This window comes from Eptesicus fuscus, chromosome 1, assembly GCF_027574615.1.
Source record: "Eptesicus fuscus isolate TK198812 chromosome 1, DD_ASM_mEF_20220401, whole genome shotgun sequence".
NCBI classification, from domain to species: Eukaryota; Metazoa; Chordata; class Mammalia; order Chiroptera; family Vespertilionidae; genus Eptesicus; species Eptesicus fuscus.
The window spans coordinates 31,132,363-31,153,115 of record NC_072473.1 but is presented as its reverse complement, the minus strand read 5'-3'; the positions used below and the strand labels follow the sequence as shown (position 1 = coordinate 31,153,115).

Here is a 20,753-nt window from a genome sequence, read left to right as displayed (position 1 = left end):
CACTCAAGGCTACAAAGTTTCTATTATAGATAATAAATAAATCCCAACAAAAATGGCCATGGCCATGGAGCGAGCAGGAGGCTTGGATTTCCCCAGTGATGGAGGAAGCAGGCTTTCCACCTGCCCTGGCCTTTGCTCAAGGCTACAAAATTTCAATTATAGAAGATAAATAAATCCCAACGAAAATGGCTGTGGCCAAGGAGTGAACAGGAGGCTTGGGTTTCCCAGGCAATGGAGGAAGCCAAGCTTCCTGCAAGGCCTCCACTTAAGGCTACAAAGTTTCAATTATAGAAGATAAATAAATCCCAGATACCAGGGCCTCTGCTTGGGATTTCCGGGAGGTGTGGCCGGCCTGCAAACCACCACAGGCCCCTCACCCAGGCTGCCCCATGCCCCAAGGGAACCCCAACCCTGATCCAGGACACCCTTTAGGGCAAACCAGCTGGCCCCCACCTGTGCACCAGGCCTCTATCCTATCTAATAAAAGAGTAATATGCAAATTGACCATTGCTCCAATACCCAATATGGCTGCCCCCATGTGGTCAGAGATGGCTGCCCCCATGTGGACACAAGATGGCTGCCACAAGATGGCCAGCAGGGGAGGGCAGTTGGGAGGGACCAGGCCTGCAAGGGAGGGAAGTTGGGGGCGATCAAGCCTGCAGGGGAGGGCAGTTAGGGGTGACCAGGCCAGCAGAGGAGGGAAGTTGGAGGCGACCGGGCCTGCAGGGAAGGGCATTTGGGGGGGGGACCCAGGCCTGCATGGGAGAGCAGTTGGGGGGGGACCAGACCTGCAGGGGAGGGCAGTTATGGGTGACTAGGCTTGCAGGGGAGGGCAGTTAGGGGCAAACAGGCTGGCAGGGGAGCAGTTAGGCATCAATCAGGCTGGCAGGGGAGTGGTTAGGTGGTGATCAGGCTGGCAGGCAGAAACAGTTAGGGGCAATCAGGAAGGCAGGCAGGTGAGCAGTTGGGAGCCAGCAGTCCTGGATTGTGAGAGGGATGTCTGACTGCCTGTTTAGGCCCGATCCTCCCAGAATTGGGCCTAATCGGGCAGTCAGACATCCCTTGAGGGGTCCCAGATTGGAGAGGGTGCAGGCTGGGCTGAGGGACACACACTCCTGTGCACGAATTTTGTGCACCAGGCCTCTAGTTATTTTAATGTAATGGGTTGGGAAACCAAACCAAAGACCCTGCTCTTAACATCTCATCTACAAGAGACCAATCCAAGAAAGTTACCAAGACTGCCTGGCTATCATATAATTATTTCATTTAGCAATTCTAGTATTCCTTTGTAGACTCAAAAGATGAATGTCTTATTTTGACACTAAATATTAAAGATTTTATTAAAATATGGAATTATTTATTATATTATTTAATTTAAAACTTAAGTTAAATATCCTGGTATCAGTATGAAATACTTTATATTTTTATTAAACAGAAAGTACTATAAAATCCAATAAATTTAATAATGGTGTGTGATGGTAGAAAGATACCTTGTAGAGAAGTTTTCTTACTTGCAAAAGAATTATGTCTACACATCTTTGTAGATTACAATAATAAGAAAGAAGTGAGAATGGCTTTTTGTTTAGGTAATCCAAATTGGGGGGTAAGATGAACATTTTTAAACTTTATTTTTATCCTTTTGTACTGTTTGTGTTAAGAAAGGTATTAGAGTAAAGAATACTATTACAGGGATGGGAAGAATACTTTATGGAATCATATATGCAATAAGTGAGTTATGAAAATTAGAAGACTAGGTTTGTAAGACTAGGCTTTTAAATCAGAAACCTGCAACAATCAGAGGTCCAACTATGTTGAATTGTTGTCACTAATAGTTCACATCAGGCCTTTTTTTTTTTTTTCAGTTAGAGGGGTACTTTTAGTTCTAACATAAATATTCACATGTTAGCAACTTCCTGACAAAAATGTATAGCTAAGCTAAAAACCTATCCTGCATGTTTCTTACTAGAACTTCTACAAAGACCATACAGATATTTCAAATATTTTATTTATACACTTAAATAACTTGTCTTGCATTTCTTGCAGCCTCCATTTTATTTGACATCTAAAGTGAAACATACTCGAATAGAAATTAGATAATAGGCATTTCTCACCTAGCTTTTTTTTTGCAAGTTTCAGAGAGAAGCTGTGTGAAACTTGTGAGGGAAAAGAAATCACTACTTTTTTATTGATTTTAGTCACAAATTGGAAAAGAAATACATACATTTAAATTTATTAAGTGCAATAAGTACCTTGTTATGACAACTCCATTCAATCACTATGCTTAGATCAAGTAAGCCAATGACATACTGACTTCTTAACTGCCTGGAGTTATGGATTGTTATTTGGGAAAAATTACAGTTCAGTTCTAATTTTCAAACAGTTATGGTGGCAGTTTTCTATTAGGCTACTAAAAACTTCCATTTATATCATATGTAATAGATAGATACCATGGCATAATTTTCTTACAGTTACATATATGAGTAGTTAACAGAAGGGAAACTGCCCTGTTGTTCCCAAACCAAGGGGAAAAATGTAAGGACTATATAGCTCATGAAAAATATTAACATTTTCTATCACAAAATATTGATAAAATTGGAATTGTGACAATCCATTTTATAGAGCTTGACCTTTTAGTCAAAGGATTAAGATAACAAAATAAGGCTTTTAGCTTGGTATCAAAACCTATTTGAAAGTTATGAGTATTAAAAGCATCTTTCTTATTATGGTTTGATTTAGTGTAGTGCCTCATCTGATCCTATCTTAACATAGTATAATGAATAATTATCAAAGTATAATTATAAAGCATGACAAGTTCTATCTAGATATTTGCAGAGATATTTCAGTGCAAAACCTTATTCAAATGTAACCCAAATATATTTGTTGCCTTAATCTATATTTTGTCAAAGGCAAAAATTTTAATTTTTGCTAATTCTTAACTTTAAGCTGAGGGCTTGAAATTAAGAAATTTCATTCCTATCTACTAATATACTTAGAAAATACTTTTGTTCACTTTGTAAGGTCATTAGAACCTAATTAATCAACCAACTTCTAAGTTTAGTAATTACTATAAAAGCTCTTTATCCCAATTTAGATGCAGATATCAATAATTTTTTGTTTCTTTTTTTATTTCTTAAGCCTTTATGCAATATTTCAATGTCACATTATATATTTTCCTATAAAAATGTCTACATTCTTTCTACTCACTACTACAATATATTGTTATATGTTTTCAAGGAAGTGGGTGAGCTCATTTTGGGGATGATATGCTTTGAAAGAACAGATTTGCCAAGCCATTGATATGTACTTGGAACCATAATAGTACAGTGTGCAAATTAGTGGATTTATTTATTTAAAAAATATTATCCCACTTCCCTACTTAATGAAGCTAACCATCACCCTTGATTTAGTTATGTCTCTAAGAGGTATAAATAGCATGTAATGAAGCAGCTGCTTTAGTCATAAGATTCAATGTGAGAAAAACAAATATATACTATATAGACCATGCACTAAACTTTAAAAAAAAATCAATAGTCTTTTGCCTATTTTTTGGTAATAAACAGTATCAATCCTTGTAGCTGAATTGCATATCTAATATCAGAGAAAATCTTCTAGTGGAATAACTTGTAAAATCTCTATCCCAACAAATTAATTCAGTACCTAGGAAGCATTCTATTGAAAAATAGTGAATTATGTTCTATGACTGCTATGGAAGTTTAAATAAATGATATATTGCTATATTAATACAAGAATGTGGATTCAGGCCTCATAAATGGTTGGAGAAACTCATCTCCAGGACTAATTCATTCCATTTGATTCACTGGATTGTGCCATGGTTCAAAATTTTGATTGGCCTTTTGTTATGGAAAAATTAAAGTACTGATGCAAACCCCCAAAAAACTTCTTCTGAGTTGGAGAGTCATTCATGGCTAGAAAGTAAAAAAAAAAGAAGTTAGTTTACAACTGGCTAATAATTAATTTTAGACATTGTCATGGTATGAACACAGTTTTGAAAAATGATTTAAATTGATAGATATAAAACCAAAGGAAATGCACTATGTTTTTGTGGTGCTCTTTTATATGTATATTTAATAATACAGTGGTTTGTCTGACTTTAGTATAGGTATATATTTCAAATTACTTTAAGCATTAGAGATGGAGGATTCAGTAGAGTTCTTCCTTGGTGTCATATTTAGAGGTTAAATATATCCAAATGTATCTAACTGTTAAATATAGATTTTGAACTATCAATATCTAGTCCTTTAAGATGTCAAGTTTGGTATTTATTGCTACACATTTTTAATGGTGACAGTAGTAATGACTACCATTCTGTATACCCTTTATTTGACAGATCTTCACATTGATGTAACCCCTGGGGCACATATAGTTAGTAGCAGCAATTGCTTTTCAGTCTTAAGTTTCAACATCAAATAATCCTCAGTGACAAATTTTAAATCCTATACTGACTTTCCCTTGCTGCTCATGTGGTTCTTGGGCTATCCGGTACCCTTTATTAATTAAGAAGTAGTAATTAGTAACTCTCAACTAATTAATGACCTAAGAAACACAATATATGTCAAAGCTCAAATTATTTTTATTTTTGGGTTACTGAATGTTGATTGTTTTATTAATGATAGACAACCATTTATACAAGATTGATGGCTTAATTGTAGTTAGAAAAGGGCTTCAAAGCTAAACAATTTTGAAATTCTTTTTTAAATCAAATAGTTGAGTTTGTTCAATCAAAAGGTAATTTTTAAAAGGAGTTATTTAATAGATGCTTAATTTTATTAACTCTACACCTGCAGTTATTTATTAACTATACAAATATAGTATTTTATGAACTATAAATCTGCCTCTAAACTGCCAATAACTATAAATTTTAAATTTTCTTCAAAATGTTCTGCAAATGATTGACATTTATATATTTATCTCTTTATCTATTGTACTTTGTAGCATATTTAAGCATTTTAAGACTTTTATTGAAGTATCATAAACATGTAGAAAAAAGTACACATATAAGTGTACAACTAAATGAATTTTCCCAAACTGAGCACATGCAGCCATCACCCAGATAAAAAAACAGCATGCTATTAGTACCATAGTAGTCTTCCTTATGCTCACTTTCAATAAGTACCCATCCTCAAGGATAAACACTGCCTGAGTTTAATAACCAGAGGTTAGTGTTATCGGCTTTTAGTACCTAAGCAAATTTTAACAAAGCAAAGGCTGTCATTTTCAGATACTGTATTGTTCCCAAGCTAGGATTCTCAGCTTTTTTTTTCTGTCCATTGCACTTGAGGAATATCATACATTCCCATTACTTTTTTTTTTTTTTTTTTTTGCGGGGACAGGCCCCTGTGTCTGTTTGGCTCAACCCTGTCTCAGCAGCGCCTGCTCAATGACTGGGGCTCCATACGTTCTGGATCAAAGTTTCTTATCTCTTACTATATATCAGTAAGGGGAATGTGGAAAAGTATTAAGAGGAAAAAACACACAAATTCTGTAAAATTTTAGTTCATTCTGATATTTTACCAGAATTTTTTAAGGCTGTTATATATAAAGAATATACATGAATTTTAGTACTAATGGGACTAGATACACTAAAGTGAACTTACACAGGTCCATTTGTCTTCTGTTTTCTCAATCACAATTGTCTGTGTGTCACTACCTGGTGGTATATATTCATAGTCATCATACAGGAGTCCTAGGATTGGATATTGTGTCCTGTACCTACACAGAAAAAAAAAGTTAGTTTACAAGTTGCACATGAAAATAACTTTCATTCCTACTTATTCACTCTTAATTTGATTCCCCTTATTAAATTCATTTTTCTCTGCAAGACTTTTAATGTTTTCTTTTTTAAAATCCCCTGTTAATGTACAAAGATTTACAACTATTATTTTAAAAAGAGTAAGGGGAGGTACTTCTATTTCTGGAAATAATGGACCACAGGCAGCATGAGATAACAAAGAAGGGAAGCAAATGACATAAGCCCTGAAAGTGCCTGGCGATTTCCTTGATCACAGCATAGGGAAAGGGAAGCCAAACAGATTCTAGCAGTCTCACCAAGTTGAGGTAACAAAATTTCAAGTAAAACATGCCAAAGCAGCCAGAATAATAGACAGGAGAGAGCTACATAGATGGAGAGAGGTCAGGAGACCTGTGGAGGGTTGGCCACAAGTCTTTGAGTGAGTATGGATCATTGTAAGCATGTGAAAATGTTACCCAGACTTAGGAAAGAACCACTGGAAAGGAGTAGTATGGCAATTCCTGGAACTCACATAGTAATGGGAATAGTTTGTTCCACTAATTCGAGTAGAAAAAACTAGTATGGGGAAAAACAAGCAGAGACTACATGAGATTAGCCTTAGTAGTGGGATGACATTAGTCCTAGACTATCGTTTGTTCTAATAGAGTTTAAAGGCAAGACTTGAAACTATTAAACTATTTCCAAGTAACTTAACTTTATCTCAGAATAAAACCACAAAATACTTAAAGTGATATGAAAATATTCAGAAATCCAGTATGTAAAATCACAATATATGGCATTCAATGAAAAATTAGTAAGCATGCAATGAAACAGGACTATATGACTAATAATAAACAGAAAAATAAATTTGTAGAAACAGACCAAGAAATGGTAGAAAAAAAAGAAACAAGATAGCAAGGGAATATAAAATTTATACTAAAAAAAAATAGAGGAAGGCATGAACAATATGAGGAGAACAATGAAGGATATAAAGATATACGTTGAACTTCTTTACATGAAAGTTACACTGTATGGGGTTCACACCATTTAGGCACTGCAGAAGAAAATACTGTTTATTTGAAGATATCAAGAAAAATTATCCAAAATAAAACATGAGAGTAAAAACACTGAAAAATATAGAATATGAGTTAACTATGGAAGATATCAGGTTCCCTCAATGTGTGTAATTGAAGGCCTGAAGGATTGGCAGTAGACAAAAACAATTGAAGAAATAGTGAACAAATTGTTTCTAAAGTTTTTGAATACTACAAACACACAGATCCAAGAAGCTCAATGGATATCAAAGAAAAGACCAATGAAGATCAAAACAGAGAGGCACATTATTATCAAATTGTTGAAAACCAGTGATTAAGTTTCTTGCAGCCAGAGAAAAAAAAGAACATTACTCAAAGAGGAAAATAATCATAAGATAAACAGCTAACTTCTTATCAAACAGTGAAAGTCAGAAGACAGTGGAATGACATCTTTAAAATACTGATAGAAAAAATAATTATTGACTTACTATTCTATACATAGTAAAAATAACTGAATAATAAAGACAAAATAAAGATGGTTTTCAGATATTTAAAAAAAACAACCCACAAGAGAAATCTTCACCAGCATGACAAGAAATGTTTAAGGAAGTCCTTCAGGCAGAAGGAAGATGATATCAGATAGAAATTTGGAGCTAAACAAAAGAATGACTAGTAACAGGAAAAAAAAAAGTGGGTAAATTTAAAACAAGATTGAATATTTTTCTTATTAATATTTCTTTAGAAATAATTGGCAATTGAAAGGACAATTGTTTTGGGAGTTTATAATATAGGTAAAGGTAAATATGTGTGTCAAAAATACTGCCGAAACCGGTTTGGCTCAGTGGATAGAGCGTCGGCCTGCGGACTGAAAAGTCCCAGGTTCGATTCCGGTCAAGGGCATGTACCTTGGTTGCGGGCACATCCCCAGTAGGGGGTGTGCAAGAGGCAATTGATCGATGTTTCTCTCTCATCGATGTTTCTAACTCTCTATCCCTCTCTCTTCCTCTCTGTAAAAAAATCAATAAAATATATTAAAAAAAAAAAAGCAAAATTAAAAAAAAAATACTAAAAAGACCCTAGCCGGTTTGGCTCAGTGGCTGGAACGTCAGCCTGTGGACTGAGGGGTCCTGGGTTTGATTCAGGTCAAGGGCATGTACCTCGGTTGCAGGCTCCTCCCCACCCCGGCCCTGGTCAGGGCTCCTGCAGGAGGCAACAAATCGATGTTTCTCTCACATCGATATTTCTCTCTGTCTTTCCCTCTCTCTAAAAATCAATGGAAAAATATCATCAGGTGAGAATTAAAAAAAAAAAAAGATCATGAAGGGAAATGGAAGTATACTATCATAAAGTTTGTATGCTATATGTGATGAGGTATAATAATAATATTATTTGAAGGTGGACTGTGATGAAATAAAAAATACTTTAATCCTTTGCAATTATAAAAAAGAAGTATACCTAATAGGCTAATAAAATAGATAAAATGCAATAATGAAAAAAAAGATTAATTAATCTAAAAGGAAAAAAGAATAGAGAAAAAGTGGAACAAAGGCAATATGGGATAAATAGAAAACAAATTTCCAGATGGTAAATTTAAACTCAAACATAACAATCACATTAAGTATAAACGTTCTAAACACTCCAACCAAAAGGCAAATATTACTACTTAGGATAAAAACACAAGATCCAACTATGTGTATCTACATATATAAAAGTCTGTGACCAAATGATTGGTCGCTATGACGCACACTGACCACCAGGGGGCAGATGCTCAACACAGGAGCTGCCCCCTGGTGGTCAGTGTGCTCCCACAGTGGGAGTGCTGCTCAGCTGACCTACGGGTGCCAGACACAGGGCTCACGGCTGGCTGGTGAGTGCCACTGCAGAGGCTTGAGCCTCTTCCAATTGGGACTGACTGGACCAGGATGAGCAGGAGTGGCAGGCAGTGTTGGACTGCTGGTTTTGGCCCGATTCCCCACAGGCCATGCCGAGGGACCTCACCAGTGCATGAATTTGTGCACTGGGCCTCTAGTTATTTATAAAAAAAAAAAACTTTAAGTGTAAACAAATTAATAGAATAAACTAAAAAGAATAGAAACATATTTATCATGCAATCTGTAATCAAAAGGAAGCTAGAGTAGTTATAATATCAGATGAAGTAGCCCTCAGACCAGGAAGCATAGAAGTTCACTTAATAATGATACAAGTGTCAATTCATCCACAAAATACTACAGTCCTTAATTTTTATTCAATAGGACATAACAATCCTAAATATTTATGCACCACCTACTAGAAAGTCAAAATACATGCAACAAAAACTGATAGAAATTAATGGAGAAATAAACAAGTTCACATTATGAGTCGGACATTTTGGCATGCCTTCTAAGATAATTGATATTAGAAGGAGATGGAAAGTCAGTTAAGATATATTGAACAACATAAACTGATAAAAAAATATATACCCTGAGACAGAGAAGCATCAAATAGACTGTCAAACCTCAGAGGGAAGGCAGGGGATGGGGGGTGGTAAGAGATCAACCAAAGGACTTGTATGCATGCATATAAGCATAACCAATGGACACAGACACTAGGGGGGTGAGGGCATGTGCTGGGGGGGTGGGAGTGGCTGGGAAGAGGTCAATGGGGGAAAAAGGAGACATATATAATACTTTAAACAATAATTTAAAAAAAGATATAGAAGCTATGAACAACAGAATTAACCAATTTGAGATAAGTAAAATTTGTAAAATGCTCCATTTATCATCAATAGATTATACATTCTTTTCAAGAACATGGAACATTTACCAAGAGTCTATTCTGAGCCACAAAACAAGTTTCAATAAATTTAAAATGATTATAATGAATACAAGGTATGTTCTCTGTCCATAATGAAAATTAATTTGGAATCAATAACATAAATATATCTAGAAAAGTCCCATAGATTTGGAAACTAAAGAATACAGTTCTGAATAACCCAAAAACAAATCAAAAGGGAAATTTAAAAATATTTTGAACTGAATGCAAATAAAACTACAACTTAAAATTGGAGGATATAGCTAAAGCACTGGTTAAGTAGGAACTTGTAGCATTAAAAGCTTTATTAGAAATGGTTTAAAATCAATGCCCTATGTTTCCAGGTTAGAAACTAGAAAAGAGAAGATTAAGTGGAAAATAAACATGAGAAAGAAAATAAAGATAAGAAATCAATGAAATTTAAAATGGTAAAGCAGTAGAGGAAAACCAATTAAAACCTGGTTCTTCAAGAACATCAATAAAATTGATATAGCTACAACCAAACCAATTATCAAAGACAGAAATAAACAATTTTCAAAAAACAAGAAAGAGAAGTTATCACCTTACATCTATTAAAATGGCTATTATCAAAAAAGACAAATAGCAAGTGTTGGCAAGGATGTGGAGAAAAGGGAACTCTTGTGCACTATTTGTGGGCATGTAAACTGGTATAGCCAATGTGGAAAACAGTATGGAGGTGCCTCAAAAAATTAAAAATAGATCTACCATATGACACAGCAATTAACATATATACATACACAAACACACAATGAAGTATTATAGAGCCATAAACATGAAGGAAATATTACCATTTATGACAGCATGGATGGACCTTGAGGACATTATACATGGTGAAATAGGTCAGAGAAAGACAAATACCATATGATCTCACTTATACGTGGAATTTAAAAAACACACAAATAAATGAATTCACAGAACAGAGAACAGATTGGTAGTTGCCAGAGGAGGGGGCTAAGGGGTGGACTCTGAAATGGGTGAAGATGGTATAAACTTCCAGTTATAAAATAAATCAGTCCTAGGGATATGATGTATAGCATGGTGACTATAGTTAATAACACTGTATTGTATATTTGAAAGTTGCTAAAAAAAGTAGATCTTAAAATTTCTTATCTTGCCCAGCCATTGTGGCTCAGTGGTTGCAAGTTGACCCAGGAACCAGAGTTCAGTGGTTTGATTCCCGGTCAGGGCACATGCCCAGGTTGCAGGCTTGATCCCCAGTAGGGGTATGCAGGAGGCAGCAGATTGATGATGTTTCTCTTTCATCGATGTTTCTATCTCTCTATCCCTCTCCTTTCCTCTCTCTCTAAAAATCAATAAAAGCCGAAAATGAGACAAGCAATAATGGTTACAAGGAGGCATGGGTCAGACTGTCGGGCCTCAAAGGGAGGGTAGAGAAGGGTAGGGGTAAAGGGGAGAGATCAACCAAAGGACTTGTGTGCAAGCATATGAGCCTAACCAGCGGTTAAGGACAACAAAGGGGTGGGGGCATGTGTGGGGAGGGGTGTGGGATGGGAATGGGGGGATGATGACAAATATGTGATACCTTAATCAATAAAGAAATTTAAAAAATAATAAATAAATAAAATACTACTGTAAAATAAAAAAATCAATAAAATCATATTTTAAAAATTTATTATCTCAAGAAAAAAAATTTATAACTGTGTGATGAAAGATGTTAACTAGACTTAGATTTATACATTTTGTAGTATATACAGATAATGAATAATGTTGTACACCTGAAACTAATATAATGTTTTATGTCAATCATATCTAAATGAATTTTTAAAAAGAGACATCCTTTGTCTTGAAAGCATAATAAAGGAAATTGTGACAATTTTATGCCCCAAAGTGTGATAACTTAGATAAAATGCACAAATTCCTTGAGAGACACAAACTACAAGACAAGAACATTCAGTCTTGCCACTTCTTTTTCACATTACTGGAGGTACTAGGGCAATTAGGTAAGAAATTGAAACAAAATGCATCAAGATTGTAAATGAAAAAGTAAAATTATCTCTATTTGCAAATGGTCTGATCTTGTATATAGACATTTTAAAGAAATCTAATAAAATTATTATAATTAATAAATGAGTTCAACAAGGTTAAAGAATACTAAGTCAATACACAAAAATAAATTTTAATTCTATACACTTGCAATGTACAATCTGAAAATGAAATTAAGAAAACAGTTGTATTTGCATAACATCAAAAAGAATATGGTACTTAGAAATAAATTTAACAAAATTAGTGCAAGACTTGTGCAATGAAAATTACACAATACTTTTTAAGTAAATTAAAGAGCACCTAAATGGAAAAGAATCTCATGCTCCTGGGTCAGAAAACTTAATATTGTTATTATGGCAGTAATTCCCAAACTTTTCTATATATTCAATTAAATTCCTGTAGGAATCTCAATGGAATTTTTTACAGTTATTTCAAACTTATCTTAAAATTCATATGGAAAAATATAAAGATCAAATATAGCTGGAGCAATCTTGAAAGAACAGTTTGAAGGCTATCATTCTTAATTTCAAAACTTAACAAAAAGCTATAGTAATCAAGACAGTTTGATATAGGCATGCAGACCGACAAATAGATCAATGGAGTAAAATTGATAATCTCCTTGAGAGTCTACAAATTTGCTCTTACATTTATGATCATTTGATTTGTGACAAGGGTACCAAGGCAGTTCAATAGGGGAAATAGTAGCATATTCTACAAATGATGCTGGGACAACTAGATCTCCCCACGCACAAGAATGAACTTGGACCCCTACTTTACACCGTATAAAAAATTAACTCAAAATAGATCATAGAACTAAATGTAGTAGATAAAACTAGAAAACTTTTAGAAGAAAACGTGGGTTTAAATCTTCATGACCTTAGATTAGGCAATGATTTCTTACATATGAAAACAAAAGCACAAGTAAGAAATGAAAAATAATAGGTAAATTGGACTTCATTAAAATAAAAACTTGTGATGAAAATAATATCAAGATTGTGAAAAGACAACTCATGAAATGAGAAATTATCATTGCAAATTATATCTCTGATAAGGGTTTTTTTAATCTAGAGTATATAAATATCTCTTGGAATTCAACAATAAGAAGCAAATAATCTAAGTTTAAAATGGAGAAAGAATTTAAGTAGTCATTCTCCAAAGAAGATATACAAATGACCAGTAAGCACATGAAAAATATTAAACAACATTAATTATTAGAGAAATAAAGCTCAAAATCACAATGAAATACCACTTCTTACTCCTTAGGATGGCTATAATTTAAGAGATGGACAATAAGAGTTTGGGAAGATAGAGAGAAATTGGAGTCCTCATATCCTCCTGGTGGGAATGTAAAATGGCACAGCTACTTTGTAAAACAGTTTAGCAGTTCTTCAGAAAGTAAACATAGTTACCAGGTGACCCAGCATTTTCACTCCTAGGTTTATACTAAAAAAGAAAAAATGAGCATATATGTCCACACAAATTTGTAATAGCCCCCAATTTTCAACAGCCCAAATGTCCATAAATTGATAAGTGGATAAATAAAATGTATATTCATTAGATGGGATATTATTTAGTAACAAAAAGCAATGAAGTACAAACACATAATAAAATATGGTTGAACCTAGAAACATTATGCAAAGTGAAAGAATCCATTCATAAAATACCAGATTTTGTATCATTCCATTTATATGAAATATCCAAAATAAACTTTTGCTGAAACTATCTATATATATAAAACCCTAATATGCAAATAGACTGAACGGCAGTCACTATGGTGTGCTCTGACCACCAGGGGGGCATTGCAGAATATGGTGGGCTTCGGCAGCAGGCAGCAGAGCGTGAAACATGGTGGGCGTTGGCCACGGCAGGATGGTGGAGCAGGTGAGTGGGGGCACCAGACCAAGGCGGGGCACAGGTCGCTGTCATCAGGGTGAGTCTCTGGTGATTACTGAAAATTCTTTGCTCCCATGTGCCATGGTCCTGCCCGGCACTTGCACCTGTTGCTGGTGCCAGTCCCACTTGTACCTGCTGCTGGCACCCAGCGCTGGCCCCAATCACTTGGCACCATCAGCAGGTGCAAGTGGCAGCTGCTGGCCCCAATCACCCCTCAGGGCTTCTCCACCTCCCCCTGCTCCTGAGGGCGATTGGGCCGGCAGCCGCCTCTCGCACCCACTGCTGGTGCCAGCCCCACTCGCACTCACTGCCAGTGCCTGGCGCTGGTTTCAATTGCTTGGCGGCTGCCAGCCCCAATCTCCCCTGAGGGTTTCTCCACCTCCCCCTGCTCCTGAGGGGTAATTGGGGCATGAGCCACCACTCGCATCTACTGCAGGCACTGGTCCCAATCGCTCTGTGCTATCAGCAGGTGCGAGCAGGGCCAGTGCCATCAGCACATAGGAGTGGTGGCTGTGGGAGCAGGGCTGCCGGCAGAGAGGGGACCAGGGGCCATGGCAGGAGGGGGAATGGAGGATGGGCTGAGGCCTGCCCCTGTGCCCACCGCAGTCTTGTGGCCCACAGTTCCTTTCAAGGTGCATGAATTCGTGCACTGGGCCCCTAGTTTATTCAAAAAAGATCAGTTTCTATTTGGTAATGCTAAATTGTTGGGATGTATGCTATGGTCATATTGCTACTATGAAGGAAGACACTGCCTAAGAATGACATCTACACAAGAAAGAGCACAGCCAAGAGACAGAGAAAGCTTTCTAAAAATGTATTTTCAACACAAGAATCTATGTAAACACCAAGCAATACCAATTAAATGAATTAACTAACTCCCAGTTTAAGTTGGGTTTCTGGCATGTGCAACTGAAAGAGTCTTGACTCATATAGTTTGTTAAACAACCAATTATTTTCTTTTCACTCCCATTGTACTTAATATATTGTAAATACAGGAAAGGTGTTCTACAGAATTTTATTAACTATAATAGTGATATCGTTTTGTGAATATTTACTCTTTAGTAGAATTACTGGCCTGCAGAAGACACCAAACTCTGTCTAGGGATATAGAGATAGATAGATTAGATAGATAGGTAAATTATAGATAGATAGATAGATAGATAGATAGATAGGTAGATAGATAGGTAGATAGATAATAGAGATAGGGATATGCATATGTAATTTATATATAAATTATAATGCTATAACTTGGATTATAAATAACCAAAGTCATATTAAATTTCATTAAAATACATTACTTTTTAGTAGTAATTGTAGTCCTTCCACCACTGGAGGATTGATTATGTGATGAATATATCTCTTGTCTCAACTTCGAGAGTTCCTTACAAATAAAAGGTAGTATAATCATTTGAAAACAGTAGAAACATGAGGTAAGAAGTATGCTCGATCATTTAACAAGGTTACTAAGAATAATTACTTGTTCTTCTTCCTTGTTAACTTTTAGGTGAAATGTTTTAATCCCATTTGTTGAATACTACAGATTCTTGCTTCATGGTACCCAATAAGGTACATTATATGTCCATGTAGCAATCCACTAACTGGTAGAGGATTTCTATATTTGAGGGATAACATGAGATTGAATGGACATAGTTCTCAAGATGATGTGAAAGTTTTTGCCCTAAAATGCTTGACAAGTATAGCCACAAGAGAAAGTACTGAAACCTTGATATGGAAGCAGGTATTGTTTTCTAACAGAAAGTAAATCACTGAACGTTACTACAAGTACCATTTGTTCAATAACAACAATACATTAGCCACCATTTTTGGTAGTTCCTTCCTTTGGTACTGATTTTATAACAGATCCTGGCTATATGCTACAGATACAGATAAAAATATAACACAGTCCCTTGCTGAAGCAACTAATAATCTAGTAAGGAGCTCACAGTCTTATTGGGAGTTTTACTGCTAACAAGATAATAAAATCAATGTCTTAATATTAAATGCACAATGGCACTTATTTGTGCTTCAATTCTAGCTTTCATTGAATTATTTCTCCTGAAATATGAATTTTCTACCTCTTTGCACTCACATTCTACTTCATTAATAAAGTGAGTCTTAGAAATGTGTCCTTCTCTAATGCATGGGAAGTATTTATCCTACAGGACTGAGTTGCATTGTTCCTCTGTACCCTATCCCTTCCTTTCTTACCTCTGACTGACGCTTTATAAGGGAATCCTTTTCTTCCAGCAAGCTTGTCAGTTCATGAATCTTGAATTGGAAATCACTGCAACTTCCTTCTCTTCTTGAAACATCTTTTTGATACTGATTTAATTGAGTCTAATAATTTAAAAAGAAATAAGAACGATTATAATTCTCATTTACAAAATAGGTAACTGAATTCTAGAGAGGTTAAGTGACATAAAATCATATAGCTAGCTATGAAATGAAGAGCTTTATGAATATAAAATATGAATTAAAATGCAAATTAGAAATTTCTCGTCTTTTTATTTATTTATTTATTTTAAATATATTTTATTCATTTTAGAGAAGAAGGGAGAGGGATAGAGAGTCAGAAACATCGATGAGAGAGAATCATGGATCGGCTGCCTCCTGCACACACCCTACTGGGGATGTGCCCACAACCAAGGTACATGCCCTTGACCGGAATTGAACCCAGGACCCCCCAGTCCGCAGGCCGACGCTCTATCCACTGAGCAACACCGGCCAGGGCAGATTTCTTGTCTTTTTAAAAGTGCCTTTAAATTTAGGGCTAGGCATTATGTAAGTAGCATTTTTAGGCTACAATTATTAAAATAAAGCTTCAAATTCCAATTAAGGAAAATTCAAAAATAATAGTGAATATTACATCATTATCTGCAATTCACAAAATATTCCTCCTGCATGACTTATCTCAATTCTCACAGCAGCCCTGTGAAATAAGTATTATTATAATATTTATTTACAAAATAGAGATATGAGATCCAGAGAGGTTAAATGACACAGTTATACAGCTAATAAGAAACATAGCTGCAACTAACTCTAATACAGATCTTTTGACTCCAAATCCTGCCTGTTTTCCTCTTTAGTATATTATGTCTGCATAGATGGCTATTAGGTTGAAGTGTTATTAGTAATGCTGAGATGAAAAAGAAACTAGTTGAGGAAATTTGCTAGATAAATCATTAGACTTTTGAACAAATTATATTTTGTTTCATTTTGATTTTTGGTCAGGATTGTACAGTGATATTTGAAGAGAAAGACCTGTGGTCAGTTTTTTATTAAAATATTTAAGTATATTTAGCTACATTTAGGAATCACTAAATTAAGAGTTAGTCAACTTGACCTAAAATTACAAGATAAGGTCATGTATATTTATTCTCATAAATATCATCATAATATCATAATTTTTATGCCAGTTACACGTACATAATTCAACACTGCTTTTATGTTTGTGCTTAACAAGGGTCTTGCTATGTATCGTTACTCAAAGTGAAGTGAGGATTTTTATGAATCCCACTGTGGCTTTGCTAGATAATCTCAAATTTGTTCTTGCCTGCATAAGCATGCTGTAGGCAAGCTCACAAAGTGTCCTGTCTTCCTGCTATCAAATAAAAAATAGATAAAAATTAAAAACAAAAAGCCTAAACTTAATATATTTTTTTATTTCCTAGAGAAGATTAAGCTAAATTAGAGAACAATTTAGCAATGTTCTATACACAGTGATATGTATTTAAACAAAAGATTCTATGGCATATTCTTAAAACTCTACCTTCACTTGATTTTTCCTTGTAGCTTTCAATGTGAAACCATCATTATCTTATTAGAAATGTTGTGTTGATCTGTGAATTTATGCAATGTAGCATCAACTTACCCTTAGCTTACAGATCTCTCTATCTTTCTCCATTCTTAAGTTTTTTACCATTTCCATGTAATGGTTGCCAATCTCATCCATTTTAGCCTGTAGCATAGGGCCTGTGCATGTCTCAGAAACCTACCCAAGACAACATAATTTTCTGTAATTGGATTGTTATGAAGGAAATAGATATTATATTACAAGGTTTATTACATGAAAATCACATGATTAAGTGAAAAATTGAAATGAGAGCATTTTTAAGAATTGCATTATACAGCCCAAATGGCAGTGAGATAAGACCTAACTGCACACAAGAACATCAGAAAGCAGTCCATGTATTTTCTCAAAATTAATAGGAATATATATATATATATATTAGTATATAATATACACAATATAATTACAAATATATATAATATATATGTTTGCCAATGCTAAGATCACAATAGTATAACTAAGGTAATAACATATATTTAGAACAAAGTTTTAATACCTGAATTCTAAGATTTTTATTCTCTTGTTCTAAATTATGTTTACAGTATTCCAGTTCTTTTAATCTATATTCTATGTCTGATAGTGTATGTCGAAGAGAGAGATTGCTTTCTTCCAATGCTTGGCATTTTGAAGTGGAGTCTTGAAGTCCTTGCTGTAAAGAATATACAAGTAAATAAGACAAATGGTTTCTACTTTGGGGGAAAGAGTGCTCTTTTACTTGATTAATTCTATTAAATAAAGCAAATATTTTTCCATGTCTAGTTTTCTTAAATATTGGTCCTTAAATTGTAAGTTAAATCAGCCATGTAAAATACTAGATTATTGCCCTTATTCTGACTTACCTGTCTTGAGTGAGAAGGAATCAAGACTAGATGAAATTTCATTGTACCAATTTAGCAATCTGACACTTCCTACTCTTTGACAGCACTATACCTGCGAACTAGTAGATGCCAAAAATAACCATATGCCTAATTATTTATGTGACAAATGGAAGCTGAACAAAAATTTGGGACTGTCATGGGAGTAAAGATTAGGAAGGGATTAGCCTTAGAGACTCCTTACAATTTCCTAGGAATCAACTCTGCTCAGACATCTGGAAAACACTTCTAGAGTTGACTCTTTCTTTTATTCATTGAACAAACACATGTTAAGATATAAAAAAAACCCACATGTTTTTAATGACATGTTTGTATATTAAATCAATGAGTGAACTTGGATTTTCAATATTTATGCAGTTCTTGTCACCCACCAGCATAGATAAATGTGGACTGTATAAACTTTATATCTAAAATACATACAGTTATCTTTTTCTGAGAGGCTTTTAGTCATTAGAATTAGCCAAATCTATTCAATCCTTATAGGAACAAATTATTCCATCAGATTTTAATTGTGTCTGGATTGACCTCATAACTCCAATGTGCCAGTAATAGGAAAAGGCTTCAATCTAGTTTATCATCAATAAAAATGTCTATTTACCAGCTGCTGACGGTTATTTGCTCTCACTGATGCCAAGAGATCTTCATATTCTTTTATTTGAGTTTCTTTGAAAACCAAGTCCTTTTCAAGTCTTAACTTGTCATTTTCCAGCGACTAAAACAAAATTATGTGTTATGATCCAGAATTACAAAAACTTTTCCAAGTTACATAATACAAAGACTTATTTACATTGCAGGTTTAAATAAATACTTTTCATTTGTAGTTACTTAATAAACAGAATTCTTAAAAGTTAAGCAAAATATAGATACAAAATTATTGAAACTTTAAAAACCTGCATATTGAAAGAGACAACTTGATGGATTGGATAATTCAAAGTGCAAGGAAACAAAAACTTCTGAATGATTTTAATGTTTTGCCTTAATCTAAAAAGAATTCTTATTAATCCTAGCAGGTGGTGAATTTTCAAAGTAAAGTTTAAATGTTTTCCTCGGAACCCAGAAACAAAAAATTCCATTTCAAAGTCCTCAAGCAGTTATTCATTGTATGAAAAGCATTGTGAATGTATCTAGCTGATGGCACCAAGAACACAAATTAAAATAGAAAAGGCTAAATGCTTGGAAAAAGAAGTTTTCAAGTATTCAAAGAAATTCATAGTATGCTTTATTATTACAGAAAATGGGGAAATTCCCATTCAATGAGTCAGTTTATTCTAATTTTACAAGCTACTCCCTGGCTTTAAGCAGTAAATTACTTTAGTGGTAAACTAATTAATAAGTGCATTCCCAACTTTCTTCCTTTTTAGTGGGGCAATTCTTTTCTCCTCTCAGACTCAGTTAAGTGTTTCCAGAAAATAACTACTTTTGGATAAGTATAATGTTGTGTTCTACTAAATTTTAAAAGGTAGACTGAGTGCCTTGATTTCTAAGTTAGGAAGGTAGGAACTAGAAAAACTTCGGAAAGAAAAATCAAAATAAATGTTACTGTCAAGTCATTTTGAAGATGTCCAAGCTCCTCCCGTATGTTGCTGAATGTGGACAGCACCAGCCGGAGTGATTTATCAGACATACCCCTCATCTGGAGGAAGAAAACAATAATTTATTTTTACTAGCATTTAAAAATAAGCAATATCAGTGATAGTGATCCTAGTTTTCTTTTCTTATAAGCAAACTTATTAACAGCTTTATTTTTGATATGGCAATATTGTTAATAACATGCATAAATAATTCAAGCAAGTCTCCTGAAGCAATCATAGCTATGTAATTAGAACAGGGTCTATTATTTTTTTCCATGATGAAGTATCACCCTTTTCATAAGACAGAAATTTATCAGAAAATTCTCAAATTTACTTTTATTCTTTACTTAAAGATTAGAAAAGATTAGGCAAGTCAACCTTCAAATAATAAAATACACCTTCCTAAGTGTGCTGCCAAATGCATGGATTTTGTCTAAGATGAGAAGAAAATAATGCTAGTTAAGTTTAACCTTAAAGTATAGAAACATCTCAAATTTTAAAGAAGTTGTAGAAAAGCCCTTTTACTAGGAGAAATTACTTTCTTCAAAGGAAAAAAAATGTTTAATGAAATTGTCATTTCTGGAAAGATGACATAGAAATACTTTTCCCTATTTTTTCCTGCTAAGTATAACTAAAGCCCTGGCCATTATGTACAAAAAGACCCTAAAAAGACAAAAGAAAGAAGTCTGGTTAGGAACATTGGGACCTGAAGAATGATACAGAAATGAGTTCCTGGGTTTTCTTCTTGCTTCATATATCACAGATTGGTTTTGTGAAAATCAATAACCCAGAAACACAAATGGGTACAAATAACAAAAGTCCTTAGAAAAGTCTGTTCTCTGTAGCCAACGGACCATGAAAAGGGCAGCCTAGTGAGGTGAAGAACTTTTAAATAATAATAACTCTACTCCAGCTAAATGCCATAGAAAAAAACCTACAACTCTACTCCTACCCAAACCATCAAAA

The 20,753-nt window shown here is 34.5% G+C and overlaps 1 protein-coding gene across 1 annotated transcript in view; it reads right to left on the bottom strand.

Annotated features, from left to right (window-relative positions):
• Window positions 1-2,154: 2,154 nt before the first annotated feature.
• POF1B (POF1B actin binding protein) overlaps window positions 2,155-20,753 on the bottom strand; it is a 74,850-nt gene continuing 56,251 nt past the window's right edge. Inside the window, exons 10-17 of the mRNA XM_028133611.2 lie at window positions 19,757-19,849; window positions 18,815-18,928; window positions 17,838-17,990; window positions 17,363-17,482; window positions 15,700-15,828; window positions 14,790-14,872; window positions 5,616-5,730; window positions 2,155-3,926 (exon numbers count right to left, since the gene is read on the bottom strand). Of these exons, the coding sequence (XP_027989412.2) occupies window positions 3,921-3,926; window positions 5,616-5,730; window positions 14,790-14,872; window positions 15,700-15,828; window positions 17,363-17,482; window positions 17,838-17,990; window positions 18,815-18,928; window positions 19,757-19,849 (813 nt within the window). The 3' untranslated portion in view covers window positions 2,155-3,920. The remainder of the gene's footprint in view (window positions 3,927-5,615; window positions 5,731-14,789; window positions 14,873-15,699; window positions 15,829-17,362; window positions 17,483-17,837; window positions 17,991-18,814; window positions 18,929-19,756; window positions 19,850-20,753) is intronic.